The following is a 17,976-nucleotide window of genomic DNA, read 5'->3' as shown; positions in this document are numbered from 1 at the left end:
GCGGGCTATACCGGCAATTACAGGTCCGCTGCAGCGTTAAAGGCCCGAGCCGAGGGAGTTTAACAAGGCAGCGAAACATTAATAGCCGGTATAGCCCTACTACGAAGGGCTATAAGTCTATTAGAACATTCTGCCACTAGAGGGCAGAATATTCTAACAAATTAAACAAAGGTTTCAGGGAGCGCGAGGGGATGGAAATCCCCTCAGGCTTCCTGAAGATGTTGTTCACAGCCACAAAGAAGCATTGGAATGTATATCAGCCATTATAAGCCCGGAGCTACTCTATTGTTTTCAATGGAGCTTCCAAAGTTCCAATGTTCTAATATAGTCTTATAGCCCGCCGTAGCAGGCTATACTGGCTATTCAAGGCCAGCTCCCGCGTTAAAGGCCTGAGCCGAAGGCGAGGGACTTTAACAAGGGTGAGGGACTTTAATAGCCGGTATAGCCCGGATACGAAGGGCTATAAGGCTATTAGAACATTCTGCCACTAGAGGGTAGAATGTTCTAACAAATAAAACAAAGGCTTCTCGAAGCTCAAGGGGATTTAAATCCCCTCGAGCTTCGAGAAGCCTTTGTAAAACATTGGAATGTTGCTCTGCGGGCCTTTACCGGTCCATAGAAGTAGGGAGCAGAGCACCCGATTATCTTCAATGGAGCTCCCAACATTCCAATGTTCTGATTTGCATTAAAATATTTATGATCCTTCTTTGGCCACCTCAAGAACAGTGGCTTCGGACAAAATAACCATTTCATTTGGCTTTTCTTTTTCCTGCTTAGTCCCATCCACTCACTGTGATCTAGCAACATAGACGTTAATGTATTAACATGCTTGTTTTAGATTAAATACTGATCAAATTAAGTATTAAAAAAGTTCTGTAAATGGCTCACAGCATTTCACAACCCTGTGTCCCTTATGTCCTTTTCTTCTCTGTTTCCTTTGCTATTGTTCCACCCACCCATTGCATTGACATGCAGCCTTGGTAAGATACAAACCTGTATGGTTGCTATGTAGTGTAGTACACCATAAGATGATGATGCACATTGCCACTGGAGACAGCGGTTTCTATTGCTTTATTTTCTATGTAAAATTCTTGATATCAGCCGGCATCACTCAACACACACTTATTAAAAACATTTCTGGAGCACGCGCTTTGCCAGATGTAACCAGAGAACCCAAATATATAATAGAAATAAACCAAGCAAAGCGTACAGTGTAAAAAAAATATATATCAAATAAAAACAATTAAAGATTATAGACAGTGTGCAGAAATTATTAGTAGATGAAGGAGCACAACTGTTGCAAAATAAAGGTGTTTGTTTCAGTGAAATACTCGAGGAAATCAACCAACAGTCATGACTAGTTAGTGGTCGTGTAAGACTGACAAAACAACATTTGCATATTTGAAGTAAAAAAAATAAATAAAACAGCCCTCACTACGTGAACAGGTCAGCTTACCTTTCATTCCCCCAGAAAAACCCCTCCAGTTGGCAAAGACCAGGAGCGAAAGACCCTCACGGTTGAAGTCCTTGATGGCCTGGGCAGTCTTGAAGGCGGAGTCTGGAAACCAGACTTGACCCGCCTGCTGGATAATCTGTCACAAAAAAAGAATAGACTTCACGTGGTAGAAAATAAAGCTTTATGCTCAAATACTTCATAGTCACTGGCGCAAAACAACATGAGTGTAAAATGAGAACATTCATTTATCTGCATATAAACCTACATGCTTTGTGTTTGTAATGAGAACGCTAGTACCCATGTTTGCCTTTAAATGAGCTGTTACGTTCTGTTCATCAATTGCAATGTTGTTTTTGTTCCTGTGTTAAGACCACAAAGGCTTTAGTATTGATACACACTTACATGCCTTTAAATAAATGTCATTCTGATACTTTATGTTGTACATTGCACATTTCTGCTAAGTCCTGCTAGCAAAGCCTACTCTCGTTCTAAAGGGTTGTATGTAGTTACAACGCATTCCGTTGCAATGCATGCCTTTACCACGCATGTGTTACAACGGAATGCTATTTTAACGCATAACCTTTACCACGAATATTCCTTTACCACGCATACCTTTACAACGATTTTCGTTGTAAATGTATGCATGGTAAGGGCATACTCTTGCTAAAGGTTTTACCCCTCCACTGTACCCTTACGTGACCGCCCAATCCTTCTTATATTTACCCCTGCCCTGAACCCTCAATCCTTTTATATATTTTTTTTATAAAACTTAAATTTCCCTTACCTCTTCCCGTCGCCTCCTCTCCATCCTCCGTGGTGACTTCGTACGTCGTAAAGAGAAGAAGCAGAAGTTTCTTTCCGTTTCCCCTCAAACTACGCCGATTGCCTGCACTTCTCGACGTGACTTAAGGTGAGTTTATTTTTTTGGGGGGGGGGAGGAGACCCCCCAAGCCCCCTTTTTTTCCCCACGTTTTTTTATTTTTGGGGGGAGACCTACCAAGCCTCCTTTTTCTAATTTTACCCTTTACCACACATGCCTTTACTACATATCTCGTAGTAAAGGTATGCGTGGTAAAGGCTTTCGTGGTACCCACGCATGCGTTGTAATGCATGCATGGTTAAGGTTTGCGTGGACACAGCCGCGTTGTAGTGGCCGTTTCCCGTTCTAAAGTTGCCACAACAAAGCCAGCATTTCAGAAAGCAGCAGAGTCCGATCAAGTAAGCCTTCACTGTATCTCTCTCAGACTTCTATATTCCTTCCTGCGAAAAGCTCTTGTCACCGGCCCATTAGTAGTTATCTGCACGTTTTTATTTTGTCACATGTTCTGCTTCCATTTACTTGCATTTAACGAAACTGTATGATAATTATCAGTATATCGGTCTATTTTAGCATGACATGCTTCGACTGACCAAGGATGAAGCTCTGGTCTGTCGAAAGGCAATAGGCTTTACTTTTTTATAAAGTGTATTGGCTACTTTGCATTAAGCACATATAAGATTTCATGTGCAAGTCAGTATTGTGCTTTCTTTCACAAAAGCCTTTATTTAGACACACATGCAAATTATAAAAACACATTATATTTTGCCTCCTACCGCCAGCAAACTAAGCACTCTCATTTTCCATGTTATTTTACTTAACTTAATACTGCTTGTAAGGTTTAGAGCAGGCAAGGAATGCAATATTGTGACAAACCCACCTGGAAGCCTATAGAGGTGAGTTACCTAATGATTCTCAAAAGTACACTCATTTCCTTTTTAGTAACGTTGGCTCAAGTTTAAGTTTTGCTCTCGGTGGCTTTAGAGGTGTAAATGGGAGAATGGAGCAGCACACCCAGCAAGCCAGGGCTGCTTTCTGCATGCACAAAAAGCTCCTATCTTATTTAATGGTTGTGAGTAGTTTTTTTCTGGGCTAAACCCAATGCCTGAAGTACTCATTTGGCAAAGACATTTTTTTTCTGTATTTACTGAGTTCGTGGATTTATTCTAGCATTTTCACGTAAGAGTTGGATGCCCGTGTGGTGCATTCTACACTCTCTAGGGGTCTAACTCAATAGAGCATATTCCCTACACCCTTGTACAAGAGTACCTGCAAACATATTCCCTGAGGCCAAAACGTTTGGTCACTGGTGTGACCAAGGGCCACACAGATACCAGCAGGGAGCGGTCGAGAAGCAAAGCATGTACATTTACTGGCTTAATTGAATTGCACAATATGGAAACATAAAACCTGGGGAACAAGCCCGGCAACCCGCTTGATCAAATTATGTATTCCCAGACAATTGTTTTATTTTACTCTCCCTCCCTTTCCTTCATTTTCACATACAAGTGTACCTCGCAATACATGACTTCAGAATGTGCGCTGTACAAAAACCTCTCCTGTGTTTCATATGATAAACTACATTTTCACGTATGGTAGAAATCCCTGCCACCCACAGGGGGCACATATTAACTGACTTGCCTTTTAGTTCACTATTGACTATGTTGCCAGTATGGTGGGGAAGCATGAATGTTTCTAAATTCATGTTTGAAAACTATCACCTTTTAAAAAAATTATTTCTTAATGCACTGACTGAATCTGCTTTTCTAAAGTGAAAGGTTCGGTTTGTTAAAGAAATACACTTTTTGAATTTTGAAGAGACTAACATATTTTTGCACGCTTGCTGCAAGATGTCTTTATAAATGAAGGTGTTCCTAAAGTTAAGTAGTTCAGGACACCCTAGTTAATTCATTCCTCTCTTTAACTGCAATTAACATTTAAATAAACGCTTGCTCGTTTATTTAATATATTGTGTTAGTACTCTGTCCAGTAAACAGCTGCCCACAGCTGCTGTTGACCAGAGGGCCGCATGCACCCCCGGGCTGTAACATCTGGTAATTCAAGGAGCTTTAGGTAAGGCCGAATGCATCAATTTGTTCATGAGTAGTGTACAATTGACTTCAATTTCTGTGTCCAACCTCTTTGCATCCCTAGCTCCCACCTGCTCTGACCAGAACTCTAAACTCGTGGACTAAAAAAACAGATGCCTAGCGACCATGACAACACACATTCACAAAACTGACAACAGCAAAACATCAGCTTGCTATTAAAAATAGTGGCTAAATATGATGTAGCTCCCTTACTCCGTTTCCAGTGCCTTCCTGGCACTACCTACCTTGGCCTCAGAATCCAAGTTTGCAGGATCAGCAGGTATGCACAGCTCCACCGTTCTGGTTTCAACAGCAACCACTCCAACTGGAATGCCCCCGAGCCTGAAGACCAAAGAAAACCATTATCAGCTATCCCCCTGTTTAAGAATACTTCTTTCACCAAAAACACTTCAGAGACACAAACAAACTGCCTCATCACAGTCGGACCAAATCTACAGCGGGGACCCGAGAAATAGTGGGTGAATTAGGACATTTGTATGATAAAACACTGCAGTATCTGCAACATGAAGAAAGTGGCACACTCTTTACAGTGTGTGATACTGGTTTTCAGCTTGGTTGTATCTGTTTTAGGGGGTAAGGGAAGTGAGGCACATACGGGTATGTAAAGTAATTTACTCAGGTACACAGAGGTTGTTCAACGGTGAAGCGAAGGTTAGGAGCAAGACCGCTGACTCATTGTCATTCAAATTGCTCTCCCACTCTCGCAGCTCCACCATTAAGTGAGGTGCCCCTGCCCCTGCACTCCTGAGTGTTAGTGATCGAGGCCCTCCTCCACCCGCAGGTTTCCCTGCGCCTCATCCCTGGTGGTCCAGTGGACCTCTGTCTCCTTTCTCTCACTCTGCTCCTTCACTCGTTTTTCTACCCTTTCTATCTTTCACCCTTCTGCACCTTTCTGCATCTCTGCTCTTTTGTGCCTTATTTCTGCCCATTTTCCCTTTCTCTCCCTCTGCTGCTTCACTCGTTTTCACTCGTTTTTCCACCCTTTCTATCTTTCACCTTTCTGCATCTCTGCTCTTTTGTGCCTTATTTCTGCCCATTTTCCCTTTCTCTCCCTCTGCTCCTTCACTCGTTTTCACTCATTTTTCCACCCTTTCTATCTTTCACCTTTCTGCATCTCTGCTCTTTTGTGCCTTATTTCTGCCCATTTTCCCTTTCTCTCCCTCTGCTCCTTCACTCGTTTTCACTCGTTTTTCCACCCTTTCTATCTTTCACCTTTCTGCACCTCTGCTGATTTTTGCCTTATTTCTGCCCATTTTCCCTTTCTCTCCCTCTGCTCCTTCACTCGTTTTCAGTCGTTTTTCTACCCTTTCCATCTTTCACCTTTCTGCCCTTTTCTGCATCTTTGCTCTTTTGTGCCTTATTTCTGCTTATTTTCCCTTTTTTCTTTATCCCTTCTTTCCTCCCTTTACCTTTCCCCGCATCTGCTGCCCCCCCCCCACCCCCAGCGCGACCGGCCCAATCCAGCTCCTCTCCCGCCTCCCAGCTGTCCAGCCCTCCCCGACCCCTACTTAATGGCGGCCACTGCGGGGACAGGCGAGCAAGAGCACTGACTCATTGTCAGTGAAATTACTCTCCCACCCTCGCAGCTCCACCATTACGTGAGGTGCCCCTGCCCCTGCACTCTTGAGTGTTAGTGATCGAGGCCCTCCTCCACCCGCAAGTTTCCCTGCGCCTCATCCCTGGTGGTCCAGTGGACCTCGGTCTCCTTTCTCTCACTCTGCTCCTTCACTCGTTTTTCTACCCTTTCTATCTTTCACCCTTCTGCATCTTTCTGCATCTCTGCTCTTTTGTGCAATATTTCTGCTTATTTTCCCTTTTTTCTTTATCCCTTCTTTCCTCCCTTTACCTTTCCCCGCCGCTGCTGCCCCCACGGCCCCTCCCCCCCAGCGCGACCGGCCCAATCCAGCTCCTCTCCCCGTTCCCGCCTCCCAGCTGTCCAGGCCTCCCTGACCCCTACTTAATGGCGGCCACTGAGCGGCCGCTGCGCGGCCGCGGGCTGAGGGCGCGCCGCTGGTGCACCGAAGGAGCATCAAAGGCAAGCACGTCTGTACCCGTCCGCTACCCGTCCGCGACCAGCACCAGGAACCCTGGACCTCCGCCCCGACAACGCTACGACCCAGCAGCACTCCACGCACTCAACCCAGGCTGCAACAACAACTGCAAGCTAGCATCACCAGCCGACACCCATGGACCCTTCAGCTGTCACCGCTGCCGGCACACCTGCAGCACCGTCAAGAGCACGGATCCAGCACAACCCGCCCACAAGAACACAACCAAACCGAAGACCCTGCAATAAATCCTCCTCAACGTCTGATCCCTCCACAAACACGCCACAGAAATCTGGGACCTCCTCGACAGCACCACCCCGGACGTAGCATTCTTCACCGAAACCTGGACCAACGCCACCTCAGGACAGGACATCGCCATCCCCAAGGATACAAGATCTACAGGAAGGACCGCCCCACCTACCCAGGAGGAGGAATCGCCATTGTCCACAAATCCAGCCTCCGCCTGAGCACACTCCCTGATGAGTCCACAGAACTGATGGAACACCTTCACTTCAAGATACTGGGCACCCCCACTGCCGCCCTCCGAGGAACCCTCATCTACCGACCCCCTGTACCACGCGGACCCTTCGCCAACTCCATCACGGATATTATCTCCCTGCAGGCCAGCGCATCCACCAACTACACCCTGCTGGGAGACCTCAACTTCCACCTTGACAATCAACTGGACCCCAACACCACATGCCTCCTGGACAACCTCCACAACATTGGACTCTGCCAGATCGTGACCGAGCCCACACACTCAGCAGGACACACCCTCGACCCCCTCTTCACTACAGGAAACTCCATCACCTTCAGCCACACCACCGAACTCCCATGGACCGACCATTGTTGCGTCCACTTCACCTTCAGAACACCCACCATCCACAGACACCAGCACCTGCTTCCACAAAGAAATTGGACTAAAATCACCGACGACCAGCTCATCTCCTCACTCAACAACTCCACCCCAACCATCGCGGAAAACGACGACCCCAACACCGCAGCCCAAACCCTGCATAGATGGATCTCGGACAGCACCAACACCATAGCCCCCCTCAAGAAAAACAACAATACCCGTGCCAAGAAAGCCAGATGGTTTACCATCGAACTTCGAGAGTCCAGGCGCACATGCCGCCGCCTCGAAAAGGCCTGGAGAAACACCAAATCCACAGAAGCCCACAACAACTTCAGAGCCGCCACCAACGCTCACCATCAACTCATCAGAGAAACGAGGAAAAAAGCGATTGAAGACAGAATCTCCACCCTTGCACACAACAGCAAGGAACCCTTCAGCATCATCAAGGAGTTCGCCCAACCCACCAGCGAGTCTACCGACATCCCTCCCTCACAAGACCTCTGCGACAAACTCAGCACCGTTTTCCACCACAAAATCAAGAGCATCTACGACAACTTAGACCAAGACAACCAAAACACTGAACCCTCGCCAACCACCCCGACACCCAGAAAACAGCGATTGATGACTGGACAGCCCTCACCACCAAAGACACACTGAAGACTATGAAGTCAATCCACTCAGGGGCCCCCACGGACCCCTGCCGCTGACACCATCGCACCCATGCTCTGCCTCACCATCAACCGCTCCCTGGCGACCGCCTCATTCCCCGACGACTGGAAACACGCCGAGGTCAACCCCCTCCTGAAGAAACCCTCAGCGGACCCTACCGGCCTCAAAAACTACAGACCCATCTCCCTGCTCCCTTTCCCAGCGAAAGTCATCGAGAAAGCCATCAACAGCCAACTCGCCACATTCATTGAAGAACACAACATCCTCGACTCCTCCCAATCCGGCTTCAGAAAAAACCACAGTACGGAAACCGCCCTCCTCGCCGCAACAGACGACATCCGCACCCTACTGGACAAAGGAGAAACAGTAGCCCTCATCCCCCTAGACCTATCAGCGGCGTTCGAGACAGTCTCCCACCGCACCCTAATACGCAGACTCTACGACGCAGGAATCCAGGACAAGGCCCTCGACTGGATCTGCTCCTTCCTCTCCGGCAGGACGCAACGGGTCAGACTCCCCCCTTTCCTCTCAGACCCCACAACTAACACCTGCGGAGTCCCCCAGGGCTCCTCCCTCAGCCCGACGCTCTTCAACGTCTACATGGCTCCACTTGCCCCCATCGTCAGAACCTACGGACCCAACATTATGTCATACGCAGAAAACACCCAGCTCATCCTCTCCCTATCCAACGAGCCCAACACCGCCAGACGCAACTTTCGAGAAGGCATGGAAGCCGTCGCCAAATGGATGAAAAACAGCTGCCTACAACTAAACACCAACAAAACAGAAGTACTCATCATGGGCACAAACCCTGACACCTGGTGGCCCACCGCCCTCGGAAACCCGCCAACCCCCACAGACCACGCACGCAACCTGGGAATCATCCTGGACTCCGAGCTCAAAATGGACAACCAGATCAACTCTGTCTCATCTTCCTGCTTCCACACCCTCCGCCTCCTTCGTAAGACCTTCAAATGGATCCCCATCGAACACCGAAACAGTCACTCACGCCCTGGTCACCAGCAGACTCGACTACGGCAACGCACTCTACGCCGGAATAAACATAAACCTCATCCGCAAGCTACAGAACATCCAGAACGCCGCCACAAGACTGGTCCTCAACCTGCCAAAACACTGCCACATCTCCCAGCACCTGCGCACACTCCACTGGCTCCCCGTTGAGGCGAGAATCACCTTTAAGATGCACACCCACGCACACAAGGCCCTCCACGGCACCGGACCAGCATACCTGAACAGCCAGCTCAAATTCCACGCACCCCAAAGGACCCTACGATCAGCCCAGCTCTCCTACGCCGAGGTCCCCCATACCAGAAAGACCAGATCGGGAGGCCGCTCCTTCTCCTTCCTCGCGGCAAAAGCATGGAACGCCCTTCCGCTCCACCTCAGACAGACAACATCGCTCCCCATCTTCGCAAGAAACCTCAAAACCTGGCTCTTCGACAGACCCCCTCCTTGATGGAATGGAACCTGCACACCTCCCACCCCTAGCGCCTTGAGACCCTTACGGGTGAGTAGTTGCACTTTAACAAACTCCTGATTGATTGATTGAGGATTGGAGGCTCATTCCCCGGTCCTGGAAGAAGTCACAGATTTCGACAGCTAGGACTACCAGCTGCCCACCCCGAATCATAAACCAGATCTACGACTCTAGATAATTTGCAGGCGTACATCTTCCGTTAGCGATCTTACGTCAGATATTTTGCATGCATGCCAACATTTTTACGAGGCAAGTAGGAGATTGTTAATAGATTATTATTAAAACAAGAATCGGGAGAATAGATTTCCCCCTTTGACTTCTATTGAAGCAGAGCCAATTTCAGGCAGGAGGCAGACAAAAGAAAGGCAATTTTGGTGTCGATAATCGGGAGTCTCCCGCCGGAATCAGGTCTATTGCCTCCCAGCTAACATTTAGTTCCAGGCCAGGATTAGAATATTATAGATTTTTTTCCCTCCAGTTCCCATGTCCTTCCTCTACCCTCTCAGTTAATACTGGGAGCAGGGGTGAGTGGTGTACCCAGGCCCGGCTTTGGGGCAGTGTGACCCGTGCGTCCGCAGTGGGCGCTGACCTGGAGGAGGGTTACTGACCTCAGGGGGGACGTTGTGTTTAGCAATAATAACTTACATTTTAAAAGCACCTGCTCAGAGATTCCTGTGCTATAAGGCAGCAATAAAAATGTCAAGATAACTCTTGTGATTAATGTTCCCAATAGAGAGAGAGAGAGAGAGAGTAAGAGAGATCAGAGTTTTGTCTAGTGGCAGTTTTGACTCGCCATAAAGTACCACAGAGGGGTACTATGCCTGCAGCAAAGAACACATCTGTATTTTACATGGATAGCGGAGTGGAAGCCGGCCTTTACCTGCGTTTAAAAACAAATGACATTTATGTGAAAGAGGGCCTATGGGAAGATGAGAGGTGCATTTGCCGAGTGGTAGTGAAGGAATCCGAGGAAGAGGCCATATGGGGGAGGAGGTGCAAAAAAATGTGTCGCACCAAGCGCCACCAGTGCTAAATCCAGCCCTGGGTGTACCAAGTCCCATTCAAACCTGAATGCACACAAAACACCAATGTCTTACTCTTGCAGATTATTTTTCATCAATGCCTTTTTAGGTCTTGCCTAATAGCGCACATGCACTGTTGCTACAAGGGGTATTGAATACAGTAAAGAGCTTGGAGCCCGCCCATTACTTATCATTTACAGGCTTTATTGTCATTCTTTTTAGCTGCGTCCTAATTGGCCACCATATGCCTTTCATCACTTCCTTTTATTTTTTCAGAGCATGGACCAAGTACTAATTGATTTTGTTTAACGTGTGTCCTTCAGCTGCTTGCACCGTGCTTCAGAGAATTTTTTATTTTGACAATTGGTTTTCAGACAGGCATTTTTTTCCACCTTTCACTTTGTTCTACATGACTTTCTTTAAATAGCACAGACAATTAAATCCGTCCATGTGCCTACGTGTGTTTGCTCAATGTTTTGCCCATGTTGTTTCACGCACCCACTCACCACTTTTCCTTGTTAATACCCCGTCCCATCACCCTTCCCTGCCGTTAGGGCCAGAAGACTGGCCGTAGCGGGCACCGAGTGTTTCCCAGGTAGGCTGCCAGGGTGGGGGCTGGATTGGGCCCCCGGGGAGCAGTTTTTGCTACAGGGGGCCGGCAATATGGCCCCCTGTATCAAAACCGGCCGAAACAGCTTTGTAAAAAAATAAATGCCAGGTCCCTCGTCAGGACTGCTGAAAACAGTACCAAGAAAACTAAGAAAAATAACCATCAAACTCTTGCAATTGTGACAATTCAGACTATTCCGGGCTACCCAATGTTAGAACAATGGCTTGGGTGGCAGGTTTTAATATAGCCTTATAGCCCGCCATTAAAGGCCCTCTCCAGCGTTAAAGTCCCGACGGGAGAAGGACTTTAATAGCCAGTATAGCCATGAAGGGCTACAGGCTATTAGAACATTCTGCCACTAGAGGGCAGAATGTTCTAACAAAAAAGAACAAAGCCTTATGGGAGCATGAGGGGATTGCAATCCCCTCAGGCTCCCTGAAGCCTTTGTTCACAGCCAAGCTGTGAAGAAAAACACATTGGAATGTTGGAGCTCCAGGCTTATACCAGCCATTATAAGCCCGGAGCACTCCATTTTTTCCAATGGAGCTCCCAACATTTAATAGAACATTGGAATGTTGGGAGCTCCATTGGAAACAATGGAGTGCTCCGGGCTTATAATGGCTGGTATAAGCCTGAAGCTCCAACATTCCAATGTTTCTTTGTTCACAGCTTGGCTGTGAACAAAGGCTTCAGGGAGCCTGAGGGGATTGCAATCCCCTCATGCTCCCATAAGGTTTTGTTCTTTTTTGTTAGAACATTCTGCCCTCTAGTGGCAGAATGTTCTATAGCCTGTAGCCCTTCATAGCTGGGCTATACCGGCTATTAAAGTCCTTCTCCCTTCGGGACTTTAACGCTGGAGAGGGCCTTTAATAGCCAGTATATCCCTCTATGGCGGGCTATAAGACTATATTAGAACATTGGAATGTTGGGAGCTCCATTGAAAACAATGGAGTTCTCTAGGCTTATAATGGCTGGTATAAGCCCAGAGCTCCAACATTCCAATGTTTCTTTGTTCACAGCTCTGGCTGCGAACAAAGGCTTCAGGGAGCCTGAGGGGATTCCAATCTCCTCACGCTCCCATAAGGCTTTGGTTTTTTTTGTTAGAATTTTCTGCCCTATAGTGGCAGCATGTTCTAATAGCCTTATAGCCCTTCGTAGCCGGGCTATACGGCTATTAAAGTCCCTCTCCCTTGTTAAATGCCCTCGCCTTCGGCTCGGGCCTTTAACGCTGGAGAGGGCCTTTAATAGCCGGCATAGCCCTCTACGGCGGGCTATAAGGCTATAATATATATTCAATTATTAAACAAGTGTTGTTGTGCTCATCTCTAAATTTGACAATCAGCGCCACCATGTGTAAGACTGCCATAAGTGCCTATATTAACAATTCGGTGGCGAGCACCGGAAACTCCCGGCTCAAATTAAGCACTGCTTTTTTTTGCAGACTTGGCAGAAACAGTACAGTCAGCACAGTGTTTTCTAACTGCAGAACAACTGTTAGCTCTACAGTGAGAAGTTACATTAGGATCACACTGAGTGCCCAGGGAATCTACAAATTGAAACCAGAACTACTAAACACGTAGTCTAGTGCTTGGAGTTAAAAAGCAGGTTTGCATGTGTGCTCTACTGGTTTTACTTATCTCCTCCGTTTCATCTCCTCTCCCAATAGAATTGTTTTATAAAGCACTATGAAGCGGCCAGTGATGGCTGCTTCATTTTTTTTTGTATCTCTTTATTGCCATTTTGTGTTTATACTTACATACATCTTAGGGTATGCAAAAGGAGTATTAACAGTTCAGCTAATGACAATAAACAATACTCAAGCATTCTCAAGAATATGTTTCAAGTTAATTCCCAGTAAGGCATGGATCTAGATAAGCACATCAGTAATACATGTCAAGCATACAAGCCCCTGGTTGGTCCCTAACTGAAAATTTGCGGTCTAAGGGTCTTCTGTTGAGACATCTTAGCTCAGCGCCATAACAGTTGCAAGCCAGAGATTTCTTATGTTTACCAATTCAAACATTACATAACAAAGCTGCCTAGGCCATTCTCAGTCCATAACATCAGCGACCCCTACAGCGCTGCGACGCCAGTGCTGGCCGCTTCATAGAGTCTTTCTAAAATGATCCCATAATCCAATCCCCCTCACCCACATTAGTCATCCTCAACCGACTGTCAAAGCCAATATCTTGCCCATAGGCAAGACCTATTGGCTTTGCCAATGCTTCTGTTTCCCCACCCCCAGTTTTATATAGCATGGACACGACTCGAAGGTATTGGAGTGCTGCACATGAGCACCTGTTACATTACAGAAAGACACATCCATTTTTTGTAGGCAAGGGGAGATGAAGTGGTTTTCCCAGAATCGCAGGATGTTGAGACGATGTTGAGACTGGAAGCGGGTTCCTCAGTTCTAAAGTCAGCAGCTCTGACCAAAAGGCCACATCCTCCCCCTTTTCCCTTTGTCACAGTTTTCCTACCTCTCTCTTCCTCCCTTTTCTGCCGGTCTCTCTTTGGTGCTCTTGGTTAAGGCTTCATGATGAAAAGTAAGTTCTGCCCACAAAAATGAGTGCAAACTCCCGCCACCAGCAACTGCCTTTTCCTGAACTTGACCCTTACACTTCTGGAAAATTCTGCCAAAATAGGAGCACATTTTTGTACAAGGATTAACGGAAATGGGTCTTGAGAATCAGGGTTTTGTTTTTGGAAGCCTTTAAAACCCCAAAAGGTGATGAGAAATTACGGTAACTGGGTTCAACATTAATACATTTGAGCCTGATGGACAATTCCACAAACTAGGAATGTGCAAACTGGGGATGCAATTAGCAATGCCACATATAAAACCTACAAAAGTGACGTAACAAGAGTACCACAGTCCATACCACAAGAAAGGGGATTTGGCTTTCTACCAGAGTGGGTAGCTAGTAAAAACAACAAGGGAGAAAGGATGCAGAAGTAAATGAGGTCCAGCGTGCCCCTCATAGACACAGGCCCCATTCCACTGTGCCAGCTGCACATAGACGGAAGCCCTGACTTTTTCCCTAGCCATTTGAGTACTTTTGGCTGACTTCTAGGGTTGAGGCAGCACCGAAAGCAGCTCCAAGAGTGACCTCAGGGTGACGTAGAAATAGTCATTGAGAACAATCGTGATGGCGCCATCATGGGCGACAGCTTTCCCAGAAGAGGCACAGTGGCCAGAGCCTATGGAGAGAAGGCGATGGGTGGTGTGGGGCAGTGCTTGAAATGGAAAAATTGAAGTGCAGGTGCTCTGTAGCATAGTATCTGCTTGATGCTGAGAAGTGCCGGTACTCTCCCTCCCAAAATAAAAAAGTGCCGGTACTTCGTACCGGACAGTGCCGGCCCATTTAAAGCACTGGTGTGGGAGCCTCAGCCACTATAGTTGTTGAATAAGCTGAATCAGGCCCATCTTTGGGGAGTGGCTCAGATGAATCCAGGGTTCTCCCTAAGATATTTACTATGACTTGTCTAAAGGCCTTGCCCTGGGGTGGGTAAGCCGGGCCAGAAACTGCAATCATCGGGCTGGATGGAGGATCGCTAGCAAATCCTTCACAGGCTTGAGAGTCATTCTTCCGCTCTATAGCTCTACAAGGATAATATTTCAAAATCAGAAGCCTAAAAATGCAGGGCTCATGCTGAACATACAATCTCTCAGCACACAAGTCATTGTCACAGCCCGTTTTAACACCTTAAGCCTTCTTTCTAACCTCAAGACTTAACTACCTGCTTGCCTGCCAACCGTGTGGGAAATGCAGTCCAGCTGTGTGTCAGCAGACTGAAATACTGTGCATGATACCTCGACAGAACAACGGAGGTACAGAGTGCATATCCTGGACCTGGGAACATTTTATCTGACATGCCAGGGCACCATTCAGCTGTAGTTGTAAAATTATACATGGGCTACTTCTAGGGCCTTACGTTTGATATATTTTTATTGTATATGAATACAAGTGCTGTTAGAACTGACAGCCTTGTTCGGTGTTCCTGTATTTATGCCTTTTCCCCTCCAGTTTGCTGAAATTAATTTTTGCTGGCCTACGGTCTCTGTGCACTTTTACACTGCTAACCAGTGCTAAAGTGCATGTACGCTCTCTTTTAAACATGTTAACAATGGCTTACACCCAATTGGCACATTTAATTTACTTATAAGTCCATCCTAAAGTGGTACTACATGTAACCAGAGCTTGTAAATTAAATGCTACTGGTGAGCCTGCATCACTTATTGTGCTACTAACTTAAGGAGGCCTTTAAAGACATTTCTCAGGCCTGCCATACCAGCTTTGGTGGAGATTTAAGTCACAATTTGACATAGCAAAATAAACCTTTTATTAGACCTAAACCTCCCTTTAAAATACATATGTCACCCATATGGTAGGCCCTCAGCAGCCTATAGGACAGAGTGCATTGCATTTAAAGGATAGGACACATGATTTTAAGTTTTACATGTCTAGGTATTGAACAAATCCCAAAGAACAAGTTATTTACCTTTGGTAACGTTTTTGCTGGTGGATACAGAATCTGCCTGTGGATTCCACACATTTTGAATTCACCCCTGTGCCAGCATTCCACAGAAACTTTTTCATAGCTCTCCCACGTCGACGTCACAATAGCAGAGTTTTGCTCGCGGCTCCGTATGACGTCATCGGAGCAATAAGAAGACCTTGTCGGCATGCTGATATCAGTTCCACCCATTTTTTCTGTGCCTTCGAGGCAAACGGGTTGACCGACAACATATCGTAAGTAGACACAGTATACAATATATAAAGAAATATACACAGTATATGATTAAAAGAAGAAAGAAAACAGGAAAAGCTAAAACCAAGACATTTCCTAGCGACAAGCCTCCAAAGAAAGCGAATGACAAGGAAATGCAAGAACGTCATGCACAAAAATCTTTTCGGTATACGTAGGTAGACAACGGGCAGGAGGGTGGGTCAGTGAGGAATCCACAGGCAGATACTGTATCCACCAGAAAAAGCGTTACCAAAGGTAAGTAACTTGTCCTTGTGATGGACACATCTGCCTGTGGATTCCTCACCTTGTGAATTGAAAGCAGTCCCTCTCCCGGAGGAGGGTGTCCACCTACTTATACCAAAACATCCTGCAGCACAGAACGTGCAAAGCGGCCGTCCCTCCTCACCTCTGAATCGAAGCAATAATGCTTCCCGAAAGTGTGGCGGGAGGACCATTTTGCAGACTTACGTCTACCACATGGACACCTCTTGGCAAAGCTGAAGATGAAGACTTAGCTCTAGTAGAATGAGCTCTAATACCTTCAGGGGGCTGCATCTTGTCCAAAGCGTAGCAGTTCTTGATGCACAAGATGATCCACCTGGAAAGCGCGTTCTCTTGTGGACAGCTTTGCCCTTCATTGTTCCCACGTAACCAACTGATTGTCCAGCCTCAAGTCCTTGGTTCTGTCCAAGTAGAATCGGACCACCCTTCTAGAGTCCAGGCAGTGAATTCTCTCCTACTCCTTGGAAGGGTGAGGGGGAAGGTAAGGTGATAGACTGCCCTAGATTAAAAGGTGTAATCACCTTAGGCAGGAAAGCAGCTCTGGTCCTAAGACCATCTTGTCTAAGAGTGTGGTTGTAAAAGGAGGCTTAGAACTAAGAGCCTTAAGCTCACTTACCCTCCTGGCAGAGGTAATGGCAACTAGAACAACAGTTTTAAATGTAAGGAGCCTCTACGGACAACTATGAAGGCTCAAAGGGAGAACCCATCAAGAAAGTCAGAACCAAATTTAAGTCCCACTGAGGCATAATAAAGGGAGTGGGAAGAAATCTATTAGTGAGGCCCTTAATGAACCTCATAACTATGGGAGACTTGAACAACGATGGCTGGTCTGGCAAACAAACGAAGGCTGAAAAAGCCGACCAGTAACCCTAAACAGTAGCCGCAGCACAACCTTGTTGGACCAAGGAAAGTGAAACGCTCAGAACATCCGATAAGTGGGCCTTCACGGATCAATCGAACTCTCTCCATATCAATGAACAAATCTGGCCCATCTACAGGAATGAACAGATTTGGTGGAGTGTCTTCTGGCTGATAAAATAACATCCACCACATCAGGTGGGAGCAAGAAAGAACTCAGGTTGCCCCGTTCAATCTCCGGGCATGAAGGTGCAGACTCTGGAAATGGCGGTGTAGAACCTGCCCCTGCGACTGCGAGAGGAGGTCTGCCCTGAGAGGGAGACAGAGATGAAGAAGGTCTGTGTACCACACCCTTCTTGGCCAATAAGGGGTGATCAATAGGACTTGGGCCGGGTCTTGGCAAATCTTCCTCAGAACCAGAGGAATCAAGGGTATGGGAGGAAACGCGAAAAGAAGTCGTCCCCCAATGCTCCCCACATCGTATACTGGAGACTGCAGAATGACAAGCAGTGTTCGTTCTCTTAAGTGGAAAACAGGTCCAACTGAGGAAACCCCCACATCCTGAAAATGTGGTGGACTACCTCCGGATGGAGACACCACTAGTGATCGGCCGAGTATTGCCGACTGAGACTGCCCACACACACATTCAGCACTTCGGCCAGATGATTCGCAATTATGCAAATCTGATGGTCCTGAGCCGCAGAGACGATACAACCCTACTCCTCCCTGTTTGTTTATGTACCACATTGCGGTAGTGTTGTCCATCGGGACCAGAACCGACTGACCACGAAGGGAGGGAAGAAATGCCTTGAAAGCCAAACGAATCGCCCACAATTCTAGAAGATTGATATGAAGCAATCTTTCCTCTGGAGACCAAAGAACCGTGATCTCCATATCCCCCAGAAGAGCACCCCACTCCAGAATAGAGGCATCTGTTATCACTGTGGCCACCGGAGAAGGCGGTTGAAAAGGCTTCCCTTAAGACAGGTAACCTGAA

The 17,976-nt window shown here is 47.0% G+C and overlaps 1 protein-coding gene across 7 annotated transcripts in view; it reads right to left on the bottom strand.

The window, feature by feature from the left end:
• The window catches only part of ACACA (acetyl-CoA carboxylase alpha), a 1,131,726-nt gene that overhangs the window by 200,911 nt on the left and 912,839 nt on the right, over positions 1–17,976 (bottom strand). For all 7 annotated transcript variants that reach the window (XM_086954890.1, XM_086954892.1, XM_086954891.1 and 4 more), the window contains 2 exons: positions 4,609–4,705; positions 1,457–1,592 (listed from right to left, as the gene is read on the bottom strand). In XM_086954890.1, coding sequence (XP_086811016.1) covers positions 1,457–1,592; positions 4,609–4,705 — 233 coding nt within the window. The remainder of the gene's footprint in view (positions 1–1,456; positions 1,593–4,608; positions 4,706–17,976) is intronic.

The sequence above is a fragment of the Lissotriton vulgaris genome, chromosome 2_1 (assembly GCF_964263255.1).
Source record: "Lissotriton vulgaris chromosome 2_1, aLisVul1.2, whole genome shotgun sequence".
Classification (NCBI taxonomy): domain Eukaryota; kingdom Metazoa; phylum Chordata; class Amphibia; order Caudata; family Salamandridae; genus Lissotriton; species Lissotriton vulgaris.
The sequence above is the reverse complement of the archived record's forward strand: the minus strand, read 5'-3'. Positions and strand labels throughout refer to the sequence as shown.